Raw genomic sequence first — 13,419 nt, forward strand, 5'->3', positions numbered from 1 at the left:
AGTGCATTTTTGCAACAGACAATATAACAGGGATGGTATGGAGAAAAATCATATAATGGTGTTAAAAAAAAAAAAAAAAAAACATGGTAACCGATCGTAAGACTGAGGTCAGTTTGCATGTGCTGTGTTGTGCACCACCTGTAAAAGAACGTGAAGAAGGGAGGAGGGTGAAAGAGAGAAAGGAGCCCGAGTCCCTTAGGCGCTGCCTCCGTGTCAAGCGCTTCATCCAACACGTACATCCTACTGGCCTTTTCTCCTTCCGCCTCCTTCCACATGGCAGCGGCAGCTCTTACAGCAAGCCGTTAAACACGCTGCAAAAACACAACAATAGGCGGCGGCGGGGGGGGGGGGAGAACCTCCGCAGAGAAGCACAGCTTGCATCGCTGTCATTCTGCGCAGCGAAGGCGCTGCGGAGAGGTGCGAAAGGCTGTCTGTGTGAAGGCAAGGAGCCGGGGGGGGGGGGGGGGGCAAACGCACAGGGATCCGTTCTTGGATGACAGCAGAGACAGACGTGGGGCACTGATGAGCAATCGACTTCTGAGACCGGGCGCGCGCGCACACACACACACACACACACACAGAGCTAATCCACAGCGGAAGGAAGCGAGGCTCGCGCTGAGGAACACGGAGGCTGCCCGTGGCGCACGGTCCCCTGCGACGCAGCACACGGAGCCCCCGGAAGAGAGCGTGCGTGTAAACACTCGCAAGTTGCTCAGAGCTGTACAGGAAAAGGCTCTCGCGCCGGCGCTCGCGGGAGACGCTCGGACTCCGAGCGACACGCGAGATGCTGGCAACGCGCAAGTTGAACGCGCAGTATTTACGCACACGCGAGGACCGCCGAGACTGCTCTGTGGAGGCAGGAGCGAAGGAACGCACCTTAGCTCCACGCAGCCCCCGGCTAGAATCGGCTCAACCGCACGAAATCTGCACGGGGACGCTCGGGTGCGCGTTGCCGCAAAAGGAGCGGAAACACCGCCGATCCGTGCGGACGGCGCGCCCTTTCGCTCAAAATCTACAAACCGGAGCGGACGCGAAAACGCCGCTCGACATCCAGCGGCCGGTGACGTTTCGGAGCACAGCAGGGCCACGTTTTATTCACTTAACCCCTTGGAAGAACTGGCCAATTCCCAGGCACGCGAGCGCGCGGGAACAGTCGGTGATGAGTCGGGAGCGGAACGGGAGACGTGGCGTGACGGGCGAGATGAGCTGAGACCGCCTCCTGCAGGACTGCACGGGTGACAGCGGAGGTACTCTGGCTTATTTACATACCACAGGATCCAGCGGATGGACAGCGCGCTCGACGGGCATCTCATCCGTGACCAACTTTGCCGAAAGCGCATTCGGACACTCGAGCCGAGCGAGAGGCAGAGTCAAAACGCAAACGGCAAAGTAAACGTACAAAGCAATATACATGCGCACGCAGGGTAGGGGGGAGAAAAAACGAAGTAACGATTACCGTTGTCATTACCGTTAAAGGGGAAAAGACAAACTAAAACGTCATCCTTTTGAGCGCGCTCGGTGATTCGGTACCTGCGTGCGTCGACGCGCACGTGCGTTTCTGAACCAGCGGCCTCCGTCTCCACCCGCATCTTCCATTCCGGAGATGGGCAGCGTCACACCGCTAGGACCAAAGGAGCGCTTTCAGCGGACTCGTCGCAGCAAGGTCCGCTACTTCCGCTAGGGGAACGCGGGAGACGGGCAGGCGTTCTGCAGGGAGGGTGCGTTTCTCCTCCTCGCAGCATCGGCGACTTGCCACGTTACGATAACCTGGAGCTCGGCTACATTCTGAGCGAGACGTCTACCGGGAGGGAAGGGGTTAACAACCGAGACGCGAAACGACGGACAAAACACAACAAATACCTTAACCACGTAAACAGAAGTGTCGTTGTGCATTCTGAGGGTGTGCTTGTTCTGCTGTCCACGTTGCTGATAAAAATGTGCCCTTGACAGAAAACCGCAAAGAAACTGAACGAAATCGTCGTAACACTATTAACGAGAAAACATTATTATAACGACAACAATAATAATATTAGCAATAAAAACACACACGCTGAATAATGATCAGCCTTGCCTAACGTAACACAGGAGTTCTCTTCCGTTTTCAACGCACGTAGCGGCAGCCGACTGACGACGGCTTCTGAAACGCTGCCATTCGGCTACTCCGCAAGGCCATTTTACACGTGTAATTAACTGAGAGGAAACAAAAGACACCAGCCTGACGCCGACTGGCGTCTTGCCATGAGGATTCCCTCTGCCCTCATTGTCCTGGGCCGGTGAGGAAGCCGGGCAGGCAGGGGGAGTCCGTCAGGAGGCTTTTCCTGTGGCTCCGCGACTGTTTCCTGCTGCCGGCCACCTTGCACACGCCGGGGTGGGCGGCCTTGACGTGAGTCCTGCGCTCATTGGGCATCCCAGGGGGCTGTGTGGCACAGCACGCCATCCAAAACCAGAGACGGGAGGGGGGGGGGGGGGGAGGAAGATGGGCAACGCAAGGCAGAGCAATATTGGGGAGGGGAGGTTGGGTTAAAAAAAAAAAAAAAAAAAAAAAAAATTTGAAAAAAAAAAAAAGAAAAAAAAGGAAATAAAAGAAAAAAGATAAAATAAAAAAGAAAATCACACACTCATCGTCATGTTGGGTGAATACTGTAAAAAGAGAAAAGGGGAGGGGGGGAGATGAGAGCGAATACTCTGCATTAAACCGGAACTTTGCCACAACCTTCCAACGTTCACACGCAGAAAACGTACAACGGTACACAGACCGGCCGCCCCGTGACCTCGGTCTAACCCGAAGAGCGACTCTGCAACAGAGAGAGTGTCTGCGATGGTGACTTGGAAACAAACACCAGGAGAAGGAAAGCGGCGCTCAGTGTGCGCCGTGCGTGTGCTACGTGTGCGTTCTTGGTCGCTGCTCGCGGCGTGCACAACGGAGACACCGACGTTGTGGACGATGCTCTTGAGCCGCGAGGTGATGAAGGCGGAGGATAAACGAGACCCCCCCCTACCTTCCCGAGCACGGCAGCGTGAGCGATGCGAGCGCAAGGGTTCGTGGGGTGGAGGGAGGGGAAACGGGGGGGTTTTAAGGGCTCTCTACTCACACTTTCACTTTGGAATGGATTTAGGAAGTTGCCCGCCATCTCTCCATCGTCCCGCGGAGTCCCCGGGGGGTTGTTCATGCCCGCCATGTTATTAGGAGAGTTCTGCACGGTAAGAAGGACAGAGTCAGGATCCCGAAGGCACCCGATTTACCCTCGTTTCTCTGGACGGTGCCAAACGCAGCAGAGGCAACAGTGGTGCGTTTCCTCCAAACGCATCAAAAGGAAACATTTGTGGGAATTAATGAGAAACTGCTGCCGTACGCCTCTGCTATTCCACGTGATCTCCCTTCTATTTTTAGTATAAACAGTTGAAAGATTTTTTTTTTTTGAATGAAAATGGATTCGTAAGAGAAGGGAGGTTCGTTCTCACCTTTGGCAACCCATCCATGTCACCGGAACCTGTAAAGATAAATCACGATTGTAGGATCTCGAGAGCACAGCGACAAATTGGACAGCACGGTGTAAAAACAAATAAAAAGAAAAACCCGATTTTGTAGCTGTGACTGTGTTCATCCGGAATCACGACCCATACGCTAAATAAAAATATGTGCCAATGTCTAAGTGCGATGAGGTGCGATCTCTTCGGCCTCCAGTAGAGAGCACAGTCACACCACTCGAGTCCAATTCTTTGCATTTACACATGCGGTGTGATTCCAGCTCAACTTAGCCGTTCTACGAAAGCACAAAAGCCGCTGAGCAACAGCACAAAGGTTGCGGGAGCTCCCTCACCTAGCGACCCGTTCATGTGATGAGGCTCCATGGCTCCCATGCCACCCATCGGGCCGTCGGGACCCGGGCCCATGGGGAACTGCGCAAGAGACACGGATTGGGCTCACCGGCGTGAAGAACGACGGCACCGCCAAACAGCTATTAAGATGACTATCACAGAGCATGTTGTACAGGATGGGGGGGGTAATTTTCCCATGATGCAACAGTTGAAAAATATTCCACCAGCCTTCATCACAGCCCAACACATTCATTCGTTCAGCAGACACTTTTTGCCAAAGCGACTTACAGTGTTAAGGTTACAATTATTTACCTATTTACACAGCTGGGTAATTTTTACTGGAGCAATTCAGGGTAAGTACCTTGCTCAGGGGTACTACAGCCAGAGGTGGGAATCAAACCCGCGACCTCGGATCTAAAGGCAGCAGCTCTAACCGCTACTCCACCGGCTGTCCCACAAAGGCGCGCATGGATCGGGCTGCTTTCCGCAAAGCACGGGGAAGACGGGCACTCACGTTGGGTCTGTTACCCCCAGGCCCTATAGGGTTCATCATCGTGTAGATGTTTTCGCTGGAGTTTGTGGAGTCTGAGGAGAAAGAGCAAAAGCAAGAGCTGAAAGAGAAGCGTAACAAGACACACAGCAGCGACCCAGAGCCCAGCCGCCGTGTCCCTGCCGCTGAGGGTCAAGGTACGCTGTAGACGGACGATGTCCATCCGAGACTGCATCGGTGTGGCAGCGCCCACAGCAGCGATAGACGTGCGCATAAAAGACCGCAACAGGTGCGTACACTTCCGCGGACAGGTGTGACCGCAAAGAAGAGTTCTGCTCATTCGTCCAGCAACCACAAACGACAAATTTCATTTGAAACGTTTCCCCCCCCCCATTAAATCAAAGTCAAATTTGTTATAACTGACATGGAAAATACGTGCAGCACGCTGAAGCGTTCGTGTTTTGTAGCATCAATTGAAAAATCATGAAGCACATGGTGCCGTCATGGACCTGGACCCTGGACAGGGGCCCGACGGCCTGCGGCACATGGACGCGCTGTCCGCCACGACCCTGCTTGCCGCCGCCTCCCCCTGGGGTCGCAGTGAGAAGGGGGACGACCGCGCTCTCGCACCGCAGTACAACGGAGGGCGGCGGCAAACAGGAGCGCTGGGCGCGAGGATGGTTTCTTTGTGCCCCAACATCTGGCTCTCAGTGTTGCGTCTGGCAATGGAAAGAGAGCCTTGGCGGTTCCAGAGGAAAGAACCATGTGTCCCTGCTTTACATGCGAAGAGCGCTGCGGGAAGGTTACCAAGGCAACACATCACAATAAGAGCGCTGGTTATTGGGGGAAAAAAAATTTTTTTAAAAATCATGTATATAAAAATAATTTAACATTTTTCACACAATGGAAGCTCCACTCAAAACTGCAGTGCACAACCTCAATTTCTCTTACGTTGTCTTAGCCCACATATCCCACTGATCGCAAGGGAAATTAGCGCCCAACGCTTCAGTCTACCCGTAAATGTTATTTAGCCCGGAACAAACGTCAAAATAAACAGCGTTTCGTCAGCTGCGCCGGCAAACGTGTTACCTTGTGCAGCATCAACACGACAGCGGAAGCGGCGCTCGGACGCCGCTCATCCCGTGCCGTCGCTCTCATTTACTCTTGCTCTCGGTGATGTGCAGTCTTGCTTTTGGACTTTTCGGTCTACAGCAGAAAATATCTGCCAAGGAACTATTCTATATGCAGTCTGTGGACCTGGCGCTAAATACGCTGAAATAAATAACCAGCTCTGATCGAATTTTCTCCGAGTTTCCAGCGGCAGTTTAACTCGGTGCTCCTAGCACTGGTTCATCGGTGTGTGCGGCTATGTGGGCAGCTAGCGTGAAAGGGATGGAGCCGACGCACCTCCTGGGCTGGGCATGATGGGAGTTCCTGGAGGACCACCGCCACCGGGAGGGCCCTGGGAAACAGAGACGGTCTGACAGTTAAACATCGGTTTTCACGTGGAGACGAAATAAAGAAATGGACCGAACCGCGAACGCAAACCAGGCTTCCACCGCAGCGCTCCTTCTGAGAACTTGTCGGACTTCTACTCCCCGACAGCACCTCAAACTCACTCTGAACGAACCTCTACTGACAGTGGCGCTTTTTGCCGTGGAGATTCAAACAGCAGAACGCTGGCCGAGAATAACTGTTCAGTAATAGGACCGAGATGGGGCCTGACACTCACCACGTAGTTGCCTGGAGATGAGGAGGAGTAGGCTATCTGCGGAGAGATGACGAGCATGGCAAGAGTCAGCGCCTTCATGATGGAACGGCTAAGCGCGACGAGCTGACACGCTGTCACTCACCACCATACAAGACCTTCGCTCACAGGCACTGGGCACAGCTCTTAGAATCCGACGGCAAAACGGGTGGGGAAAAGACACGAAGTACGAACTTACCGAATTAGCGTTCGGATTTGGCCACGGTCCTCGGCCACCCGGACCCCTGCAGAAGAGAAATGGAGAGGCTGAGAAGGGCATCGCACGCACCCTGCCCGTGCGTCCACACCTCCTTTTTGGGAGAGGAGGGGGTGGGATGGGAAGCAGCACAGGACACTAAAGGCTGCTGTTCCATAGGTCATACCTACTCTCCACCGAAAGCACCTTAGTCTACAACTATGCTTGATTTACTCCCAGAAAAGCAGCCCCAGCTCCACGCAGAGCCTGACAGCAGGAAAACCGCCTCTAGATCCAGGGCAGCCGGCATCGTAGTGGACTGGGTCCTAGGGTCGCAGGTTCGAATTCCCCCTACTGCTGCATAATGTACTGCACACACTCACGTACAGTTCAGCCTCCCATTTATTCTGTCGTCCCTACTTTTGCTGACTCATCACACCAAGGCTATTCTCCAAAGCGACACACAACATTAGGCTACCTACAAGTGTCTACACATTTATACATCTAGGTAACTTTACTAGAGCAATTTAAGATAAGCAGCTTTGCTCAAGGGTACTACAGCTGAAGGGGAGATTCGAACCCGCAGCCCTCAGATCTGAAAGCAACGGCTCTAGCCGCCACGCTACCCACCGGTCACCTTGGTCTACTTCTTGCTCAGTTTTTGATCTAAACGCACCTATGCTGCTCTGAGAAGAACTCAATATTCCGTTCATGCTAGCTTTGAATGTGAAACCGAGAGAGGCTCTCTCCTCAAAATTTACCACGTTTAAGTGTCCCAGCAACGACGTGCTACGTAATCCGTTCCTTTGGTGCAACGTGAAGGAGAAAACAATAAGGCAGACCACACACAGCTGCTCGTGTAGCGCTTTCATCCTCATCTGACCTCCCAGGAGAACCTCCAGGGACGGTGCAGATACTCACATGTTCATCCCAGGCATGCCGGGGCCTCCCAGGGAGTTGGGCGGTGGCCTCATGCCACCTCCGTAGTTCTGCGGAGGAGAGAAACAGGCCAAAGTGAGCCGTGTCTGCGCCACCACGCCAGGCGCCGCTCTCCCCAAGACGTTAACTGGTCTCAGGCGAAGCCGGATACGCACTCCGGCGCCCGCATGCCCACTACCAGCTGGGTCGGGGCAGCCAGCTCCCTGGGCGGGGTGCAGTGCTGGTTTGTGCGTGCATGTGTGCGTGAGGCAGCAGGGCCGGCTGCCCCGCGGGGGCCCCGACCGCCAGCGCAGGGGCACGGGGGGCAGGCCACGGAGCGGCCCCGCGCGCAGGAAGAGTTTTGTTCAGCAGATGATTACACTTGTCGAGCAGATGCCGCACCAGCTGCTGATTTGTTAGCTGCCAAGGCACAGCAGCGTGGCACAGAGAGGGGGGGGGGGGAGAGCAGTGGGAAGCTGGCTTAGGGGTGGGGTGGGGGGTTGGGGGGGTGCGGCGCAGGGCTGCCTGTGTGTTATCAGTATGGGTGTGTGATTGGACTCATTTAGCAGGTACTACATGCTTGCTGGGGGGTTCTTAATTGACAAAGAACATCATCAAGTCCATAGAGGCTGATGAAAATGGATCGCAAAGCCTTTTCATAATAATCCACAAATTAAACGCTCACTTATGTCAGATAAAAGGCGAGACGTAGTACAGAAGCCGACATATGGATCCAACGGGTGTCGAGTGAAAGTCGGAGCGTACTGGGGCAGTGTGAAGTGCGTGTGGGTGACGGTGGGGAGGGGGGTACTTCGTACCTGCGGACCCATGCCTCCCATGCCCCGGGGTGGGTTCATCCTCATGGGGCCGCCCATATTTGGGTGTCCTGCACGCGACAGAGGAAAAATGCTCAACTGGATCAGCAAAGCAATCGCTGGACGCCGGACGCTCACTTGGGTCCACTGATGCACTCTCGGTGAGCGACGGCACTTACAAACAACCTCCAAAGAGCACGAGCGAAACGTAACAATACAGCGGGCTCTAAACGAAGAGGAGCAACACGAACGTGAGGACAAAAGACGGAAAGCAGGAGAAAAAAGGGAGACGGGAGGAACGGAACAAGCCTATCGTATGAAACGCGTGTTATCGGCAGCGCTATGAATCTTTCACAAATCTTCTTCCTCTCCGTTCCGTGAGGTGTTCTCCCACACCCCTTGTTCCGATCCGCAGCCCGGGCCCTTTAGCGCTCGTACCCTGTGGCCTGGTGGGGTCCAAGCTGTTCGGCAGGAGAGGCTGTGACCCCGGGACGCCCACCGGAGGCTGCAGGAGAAACAGAGCAGTTAGCAGCCTCTCCCGTTAACAGGCACGAGCGTATTTTGCAAGCGAAGGGTCCTGAAAGGCACCGGTCCCATCGACCTATACACACGCCGTTCGGGGCAGAAACACAAACGGGCACATGAAAGATTTGCTGCGGCGTGTGCCGTGCAGCCGGAAAGCGGTGACGTGCGGTCAAAGTACCTGATTTGGCATGCGGAGCGAGGGCCGAGGTCCACCTGGGTACCGCGGAGACATGAAAGGCTGCAAATGGGGGGGAAAAAAGTGAGGCAGGAAGACTTGAGAAAACCTATTCCCCTTATTAATAAATAAATTCATTTATGCGACTTGTGGCAGTTTACCCAGTTACGCAACTGGGCGCTCCTTCACTGGACAAAGTCAAGGTGAGTACAGTTCCCAGGGGTGCTGGAGGTGGAATTTGGACCTGGGTCCCACGAGCGCCAGAGAGCAGCTCTAACCGCTGTGTTACCGGAGGCCCAGCTAGCAACCGGCTTCTGCCGCTACGGTAAGAGCCGTGGCTGTCAGATCCAGATTTACCGCATGCGGTACCCGAGACGAGGGGGTAAAGCAGGTACCGTCGTTTCGGCCTCGGACACCAGCAGGGGGAGCCAGAGTGCGGGAAGGAAAAGTTTTCGGTGTCGCAAATCTTCGCTGTGCGTAAATCTGTCTTCGAGCTGAGCAGCGCTGACCTCGAACCCACGTTCAAGGTCTCCATAATTCACAGGGAACACGAAGGTTCGAAGACAAATGAAGCAGCAGCACTAAACAGCAGACGTCTGGGGAGGGATGCACAGGGGAACATGAGGCGGGCGAAGGATGGAGGTGCTCATGAGAAGATGGCGCAAGCCTGATCAGACACGGGAAGCAGCAGCAGCAGCAGCAGCCGGCAGCGGCGCTCGCGAGGATGTACGAAAAGGTGACTCCTTGGTCAGGCGCGGGGACACCAGCGTTTTTCCCGAAGCCCTCGGGAAGCGCGTTCGGCCAGCGGAGAGCAAAATGAACGTCAATCGCCATATTTTCTACGCAGGAACAAACCCGACAGCCGCACCGACCCAAAACGGCGAGCGAAGGTTATTCGGCGGCTTTACAATGCGGCTGTACGATGACCGCCTTCGCCCGAGCCTTAGGTAAGGGAACGTTCCGGTTACGAGGCCCTACTCTTCACCGCTACGCCATCGTCGTAGGTCAGCGCGCGGCCCTTCGGAAGAAAGCACCTCCCCGCCGCGTAAGAAACGACTCCGCGAAGCTGCGCGCCGAGGGTGGCGCTGGCTCGAGGCTTTCGAAGCCGGCCACCGTTCTTGCTCAAGAGCACACGGCGGGCCGATACAGAGGAGGCGAGGAGGGAGGGTGTGTGCCGGCCGGCCGGCCGGGGAAACATGAAACCACAAGAATGGGAAGACCGGCTTTCAGAGCTAATTAGAGAGGAGCAGCTTTTGGGAGGAGGAAAAGGCGAGCAGGAAAGAGGTTACATAATGACTGTGGCCTCGTGGGGGGAGGTGGCTGTTTTTCCCCGTAAGCCCCGCTCTCTCTCTCTCTCTCTCTCTCTCTCTCTCTCTCTCTCTCTCACGCACACACACAGAGACACACGCAGAGACACGCACGCGAGCCGCGCCGCGTCCGTGTGCAAGCGCCGCGCAGCGTCGGGATCTGCAATATTAATGCCGCGTGGAGGGGATGTGGGATGGCGAGTGCGGCGCGCGAAGAACGGAGTACGCCAGCGCCAGCCTGCCCGCGCGAACCCTCCGCTCTCTCAGCTCGCCCGAGACGGCTCAATTATTCATCCCCTCGCAGAAGCCGGGAGCCGACACACAGCGCTCACGCCATTTTGGAGACCCTCCCGTCAGCCTTCGTAACCGCAGCAATGTGGCGGAGAGGGGGAGCAACGCGGCTCGCTACCCCGACTTTGCGTTCAAAAGGCCCCCGTTTCGCGTCACTAGGACTCTGCGACTACCCTCCGTTGCACAACTGCCGGGACAGTTATACGGTACTTTCCTGAGTTCTGCGTGTGTATTTAAACACATCTCTGCGTGTGAGAGAGACAAAGGAAGAGAGAGAGAGAGAGAGAGACTGAGTGCAAGACTGAGATCCAGCATGGTTACAAGGGTACCTGTGCGTGTCCACAGACGTCTTGCCTACAGGCTGAGTGCTCTTACCTGGCCATGAGGTCCCATCATGGGGTTGCTGGGGTTGTGTGGGGGGGGCTGTGCATGAGGTGACGGCTGGGAGCCGGGAGGTCCCTTGAAGAGAGAAGAGGAGGATGAGAGAGTGCGATGCTCCAGTACATTCGAGCCGACTGGTGGACCCAGTCAGCACAACCAATGGACCTAGAGAACCCTCCAACGCTACGGACCAAGAGAGCCCTTCCGACCCGAGAATCGACCAAGAGCGCCCCTTCAACTCTATGGATCTCGAGAAGCTCCTCCAACGCGTTGAGCCAAGAGAAGCCACAGCAAAGCTATGGGCCAAGAGAGGCCTTCCAACTCTATAGAGCAAGAAAGCCTCTTCAGCTCTGTGGACCAACAGAAGCTCCTCCAGCGCTACGGGCCAAGAAAGCCTCTCCAGGAAAACAGGCCAAAAGAGTCCCTCCAACACCATGGGCTGAGAAAAGACCCCGCAATGCATGGGCAAAGAGAAGCCCTGCATTTTATGGGTCGAGAGAGGAGTTCCAACTTCACAGACCAAGAAAGCCCCTTCAGCTGCAGGGACCCAACAAGCCCCTCCAGTTTCCCACGAGTCTCTCGAAGCTCCTTCGAAAGGTTCCGTTTACCTGGTCCTGGTCCAACGACACTCCTTACTGTTCCACTCACCAGCTGATCTCATCCCGCTACGTAGGAAGTTCCTCTGACACTGGATCGCACTACCTAGCAATGCCCCCTAAACTTCAAGATGTCTCAAGAACATAAACTCGTTAATACGACATCTACAAAAGTGCCGAGAAGTTAACGGCGAACGTCTGGAGCGCCGGACCTTCTTTGTACGCCAAACACCTACCTCCAATAAACGATGTATGGAGCACCTCCTTACGACGAAACGCGTGTACGATTTTTTGCGACGTCCTCGATTAACGAGAACGTGTCGTACTGAGACGCAGCTGGGCAGTCGCTGTGCAGTACTGGTACCAGCGCAGTACGCCGAGCGCACGCTCCGCTCACCAGCGAGAAGCCGAGCCGAGGTGCACTGAGCTGCCACGCGGCAACCGGCGTAACAGTACGTGTAAGAAGCAACCCCCGGAGAGCCCCTCCACACGGGCCCAGCTGCCGTACCCCCCCACCCCCGCTGTACAGTGTTTAATAACAGTACGCCACCACTGCTCACCCCCTATGAGCTGTGACCGTGGGCGATGAATGGGGAAGCATATGGCATCTGTAGGTTTGCCGTTTCACCGGGGTGCTCCTGTAGAGAGAGAAGGGGCTTGGCCGACGGCTCGGGAAGAACAATACGGCTGAGTGGAGAGGGAGGTGGGCAGAGGCGGGGGATGGGACTGAGGGGCGTTAAATGAAGCAATTAATAAAATCATTTTCTACCCAGCTAAGGTGATAACAGCTTGGCAGAGCACCGCGAGCTCATCAACGACGAGCCCTCCACCCACCGCTCCCTGACGCCGTGGCGCACCGGAGCGCCGTTTCCCCTTCGCGTTGCTGCGGGGTGGGGGGTGTTGTGGGGGGGGGGGGGCAGCCCAGGAGCAGGGAGAGGCGGCGGAGCGCAGCGCAGGGAGAGGCCTGCACCACAAGGGGGCAGTGCAGCACCGCTCATTCGGTGCCCGAACAGCGGGCAAGAAAAACACGCTGGTGACTAGCTCTCTCTCTCTCTCTCTCTCTCTCTCTCTCTCTCTCTCTCACACACACACACACACACGTTAAGGAACAGAATGCGGGTCTGCAGTCAGTCGAATGAGCCAACACTAAGACAAATAGTAAAAAAAAAAAAAAAAAAAAAACACACAATCTCTTTTTTTGAAAAAAATCAAATACTAGTGGGTCTCCTACAATGCCGACCAAAAACAAGGCCCAAATATCACTATAAATATAAATACTGAACTGACTCGTCCATTGTCGTGGGACAACCACACCGCATCGAACTATGCTACTGTGTGTCCGCAGAGCAGATTAGTCTTAGAGGTAGAAATAACGTGTGGATGAAAAGAGCGGTCAAAAGCACGTCCCCAAATTCGGCCCTCGGCCGTGGCTGCCGCGCTTCGCGGAAGGGCCACGGTGCGCAAGGGCCCGCAGACAGAGAGAGTCGACGCACGGCTAGCAGAGAGTATCGAGCAATTCCGAGGGAACAGACCGAAGGAGGTCGAAAAAGGGACAAGAAAAAAGAAACGTGTGCTCCGGTGCCGCCGTATTTCCCCCATCCATCAGCAGTCGCTCTCTGTAAACACTTGACTTTGAACTCTGACCTCCAGCTGGGCTCACGGCAGGAAGGTCCCGTGACCCCCGACCCCGGAGGCAGCAAACGGCGGCGAGCGCGTACGCGGGAGGGTCGCTGCGGATAGCGGGCGAACGCGCGGCGGCTCGGCCGGCACCGAACGGGGAGGACCGCCGCGGGTGCCGTCCCCCGATCTCCGCTTCGCCCGTAACGTCTGCGGGGATTTTTCCTCAGGGGGCGAGATGCGGCCACTGGTTTTTATCAGGGGTTAGGAACTGATTTTGCCCACCTCGCCGGCCTCACCCTCCCTGTCACGGGACGCTCCCCACCCGTGCCGTCACCTATCCTTACTTGTCCTCATCTCCCTGACCTGCGCTTCCTTCCCAGAAAGGGGGTGCGGCGGCGCTCCGGCAGGGGGTCGCTCACGCAGATCGCTCCCCCCGCTCCGTCAGAGACACCCGCAGGTCCGGGACGGCAGCCAGAGCGCGCTCCTCCCTCCTGCCCCGGCCTCTCCTGCTGCACGATCCAATGTGAGTCCTGCCTGGC

General features: G+C 55.8%; 1 protein-coding gene across 5 annotated transcripts in view; it reads right to left on the bottom strand.

Annotated features, from left to right (window-relative positions):
• Window positions 1-450: 450 nt before the first annotated feature.
• Window positions 451-13,419, bottom strand: part of ssbp4 (single stranded DNA binding protein 4) — a 76,817-nt gene continuing 63,848 nt past the window's right edge. For 3 of the 5 annotated variants that reach the window (XM_018728254.2, XM_018728251.2, XM_018728253.1), the window contains 13 exons: window positions 10,659-10,742; window positions 8,689-8,748; window positions 8,424-8,490; window positions 7,989-8,056; window positions 7,174-7,241; window positions 6,256-6,301; window positions 6,042-6,077; window positions 5,717-5,771; window positions 4,334-4,404; window positions 3,822-3,900; window positions 3,463-3,491; window positions 3,093-3,194; window positions 2,611-2,640 (listed from right to left, as the gene is read on the bottom strand). In XM_018728254.2, the coding sequence (XP_018583770.1) occupies window positions 2,611-2,640; window positions 3,093-3,194; window positions 3,463-3,491; window positions 3,822-3,900; window positions 4,334-4,404; window positions 5,717-5,771; window positions 6,042-6,077; window positions 6,256-6,301; window positions 7,174-7,241; window positions 7,989-8,056; window positions 8,424-8,490; window positions 8,689-8,748; window positions 10,659-10,742 (795 nt within the window). Of the gene's footprint in view, window positions 2,641-3,092; window positions 3,195-3,462; window positions 3,492-3,821; window positions 3,901-4,333; window positions 4,405-5,716; window positions 5,772-6,041; window positions 6,078-6,255; window positions 6,302-7,173; window positions 7,242-7,988; window positions 8,057-8,423; window positions 8,491-8,688; window positions 8,749-10,658; window positions 10,743-13,419 lie in introns of all 5 variants that reach the window. The other 2 variants (XM_018728249.2, XM_018728250.2) reach the window with 2 other exon arrangements.

The sequence above is a fragment of the Scleropages formosus genome, chromosome 9 (genome assembly GCF_900964775.1).
Source record: "Scleropages formosus chromosome 9, fSclFor1.1, whole genome shotgun sequence".
In the NCBI taxonomy this organism is placed as follows: domain Eukaryota; kingdom Metazoa; phylum Chordata; class Actinopteri; order Osteoglossiformes; family Osteoglossidae; genus Scleropages; species Scleropages formosus.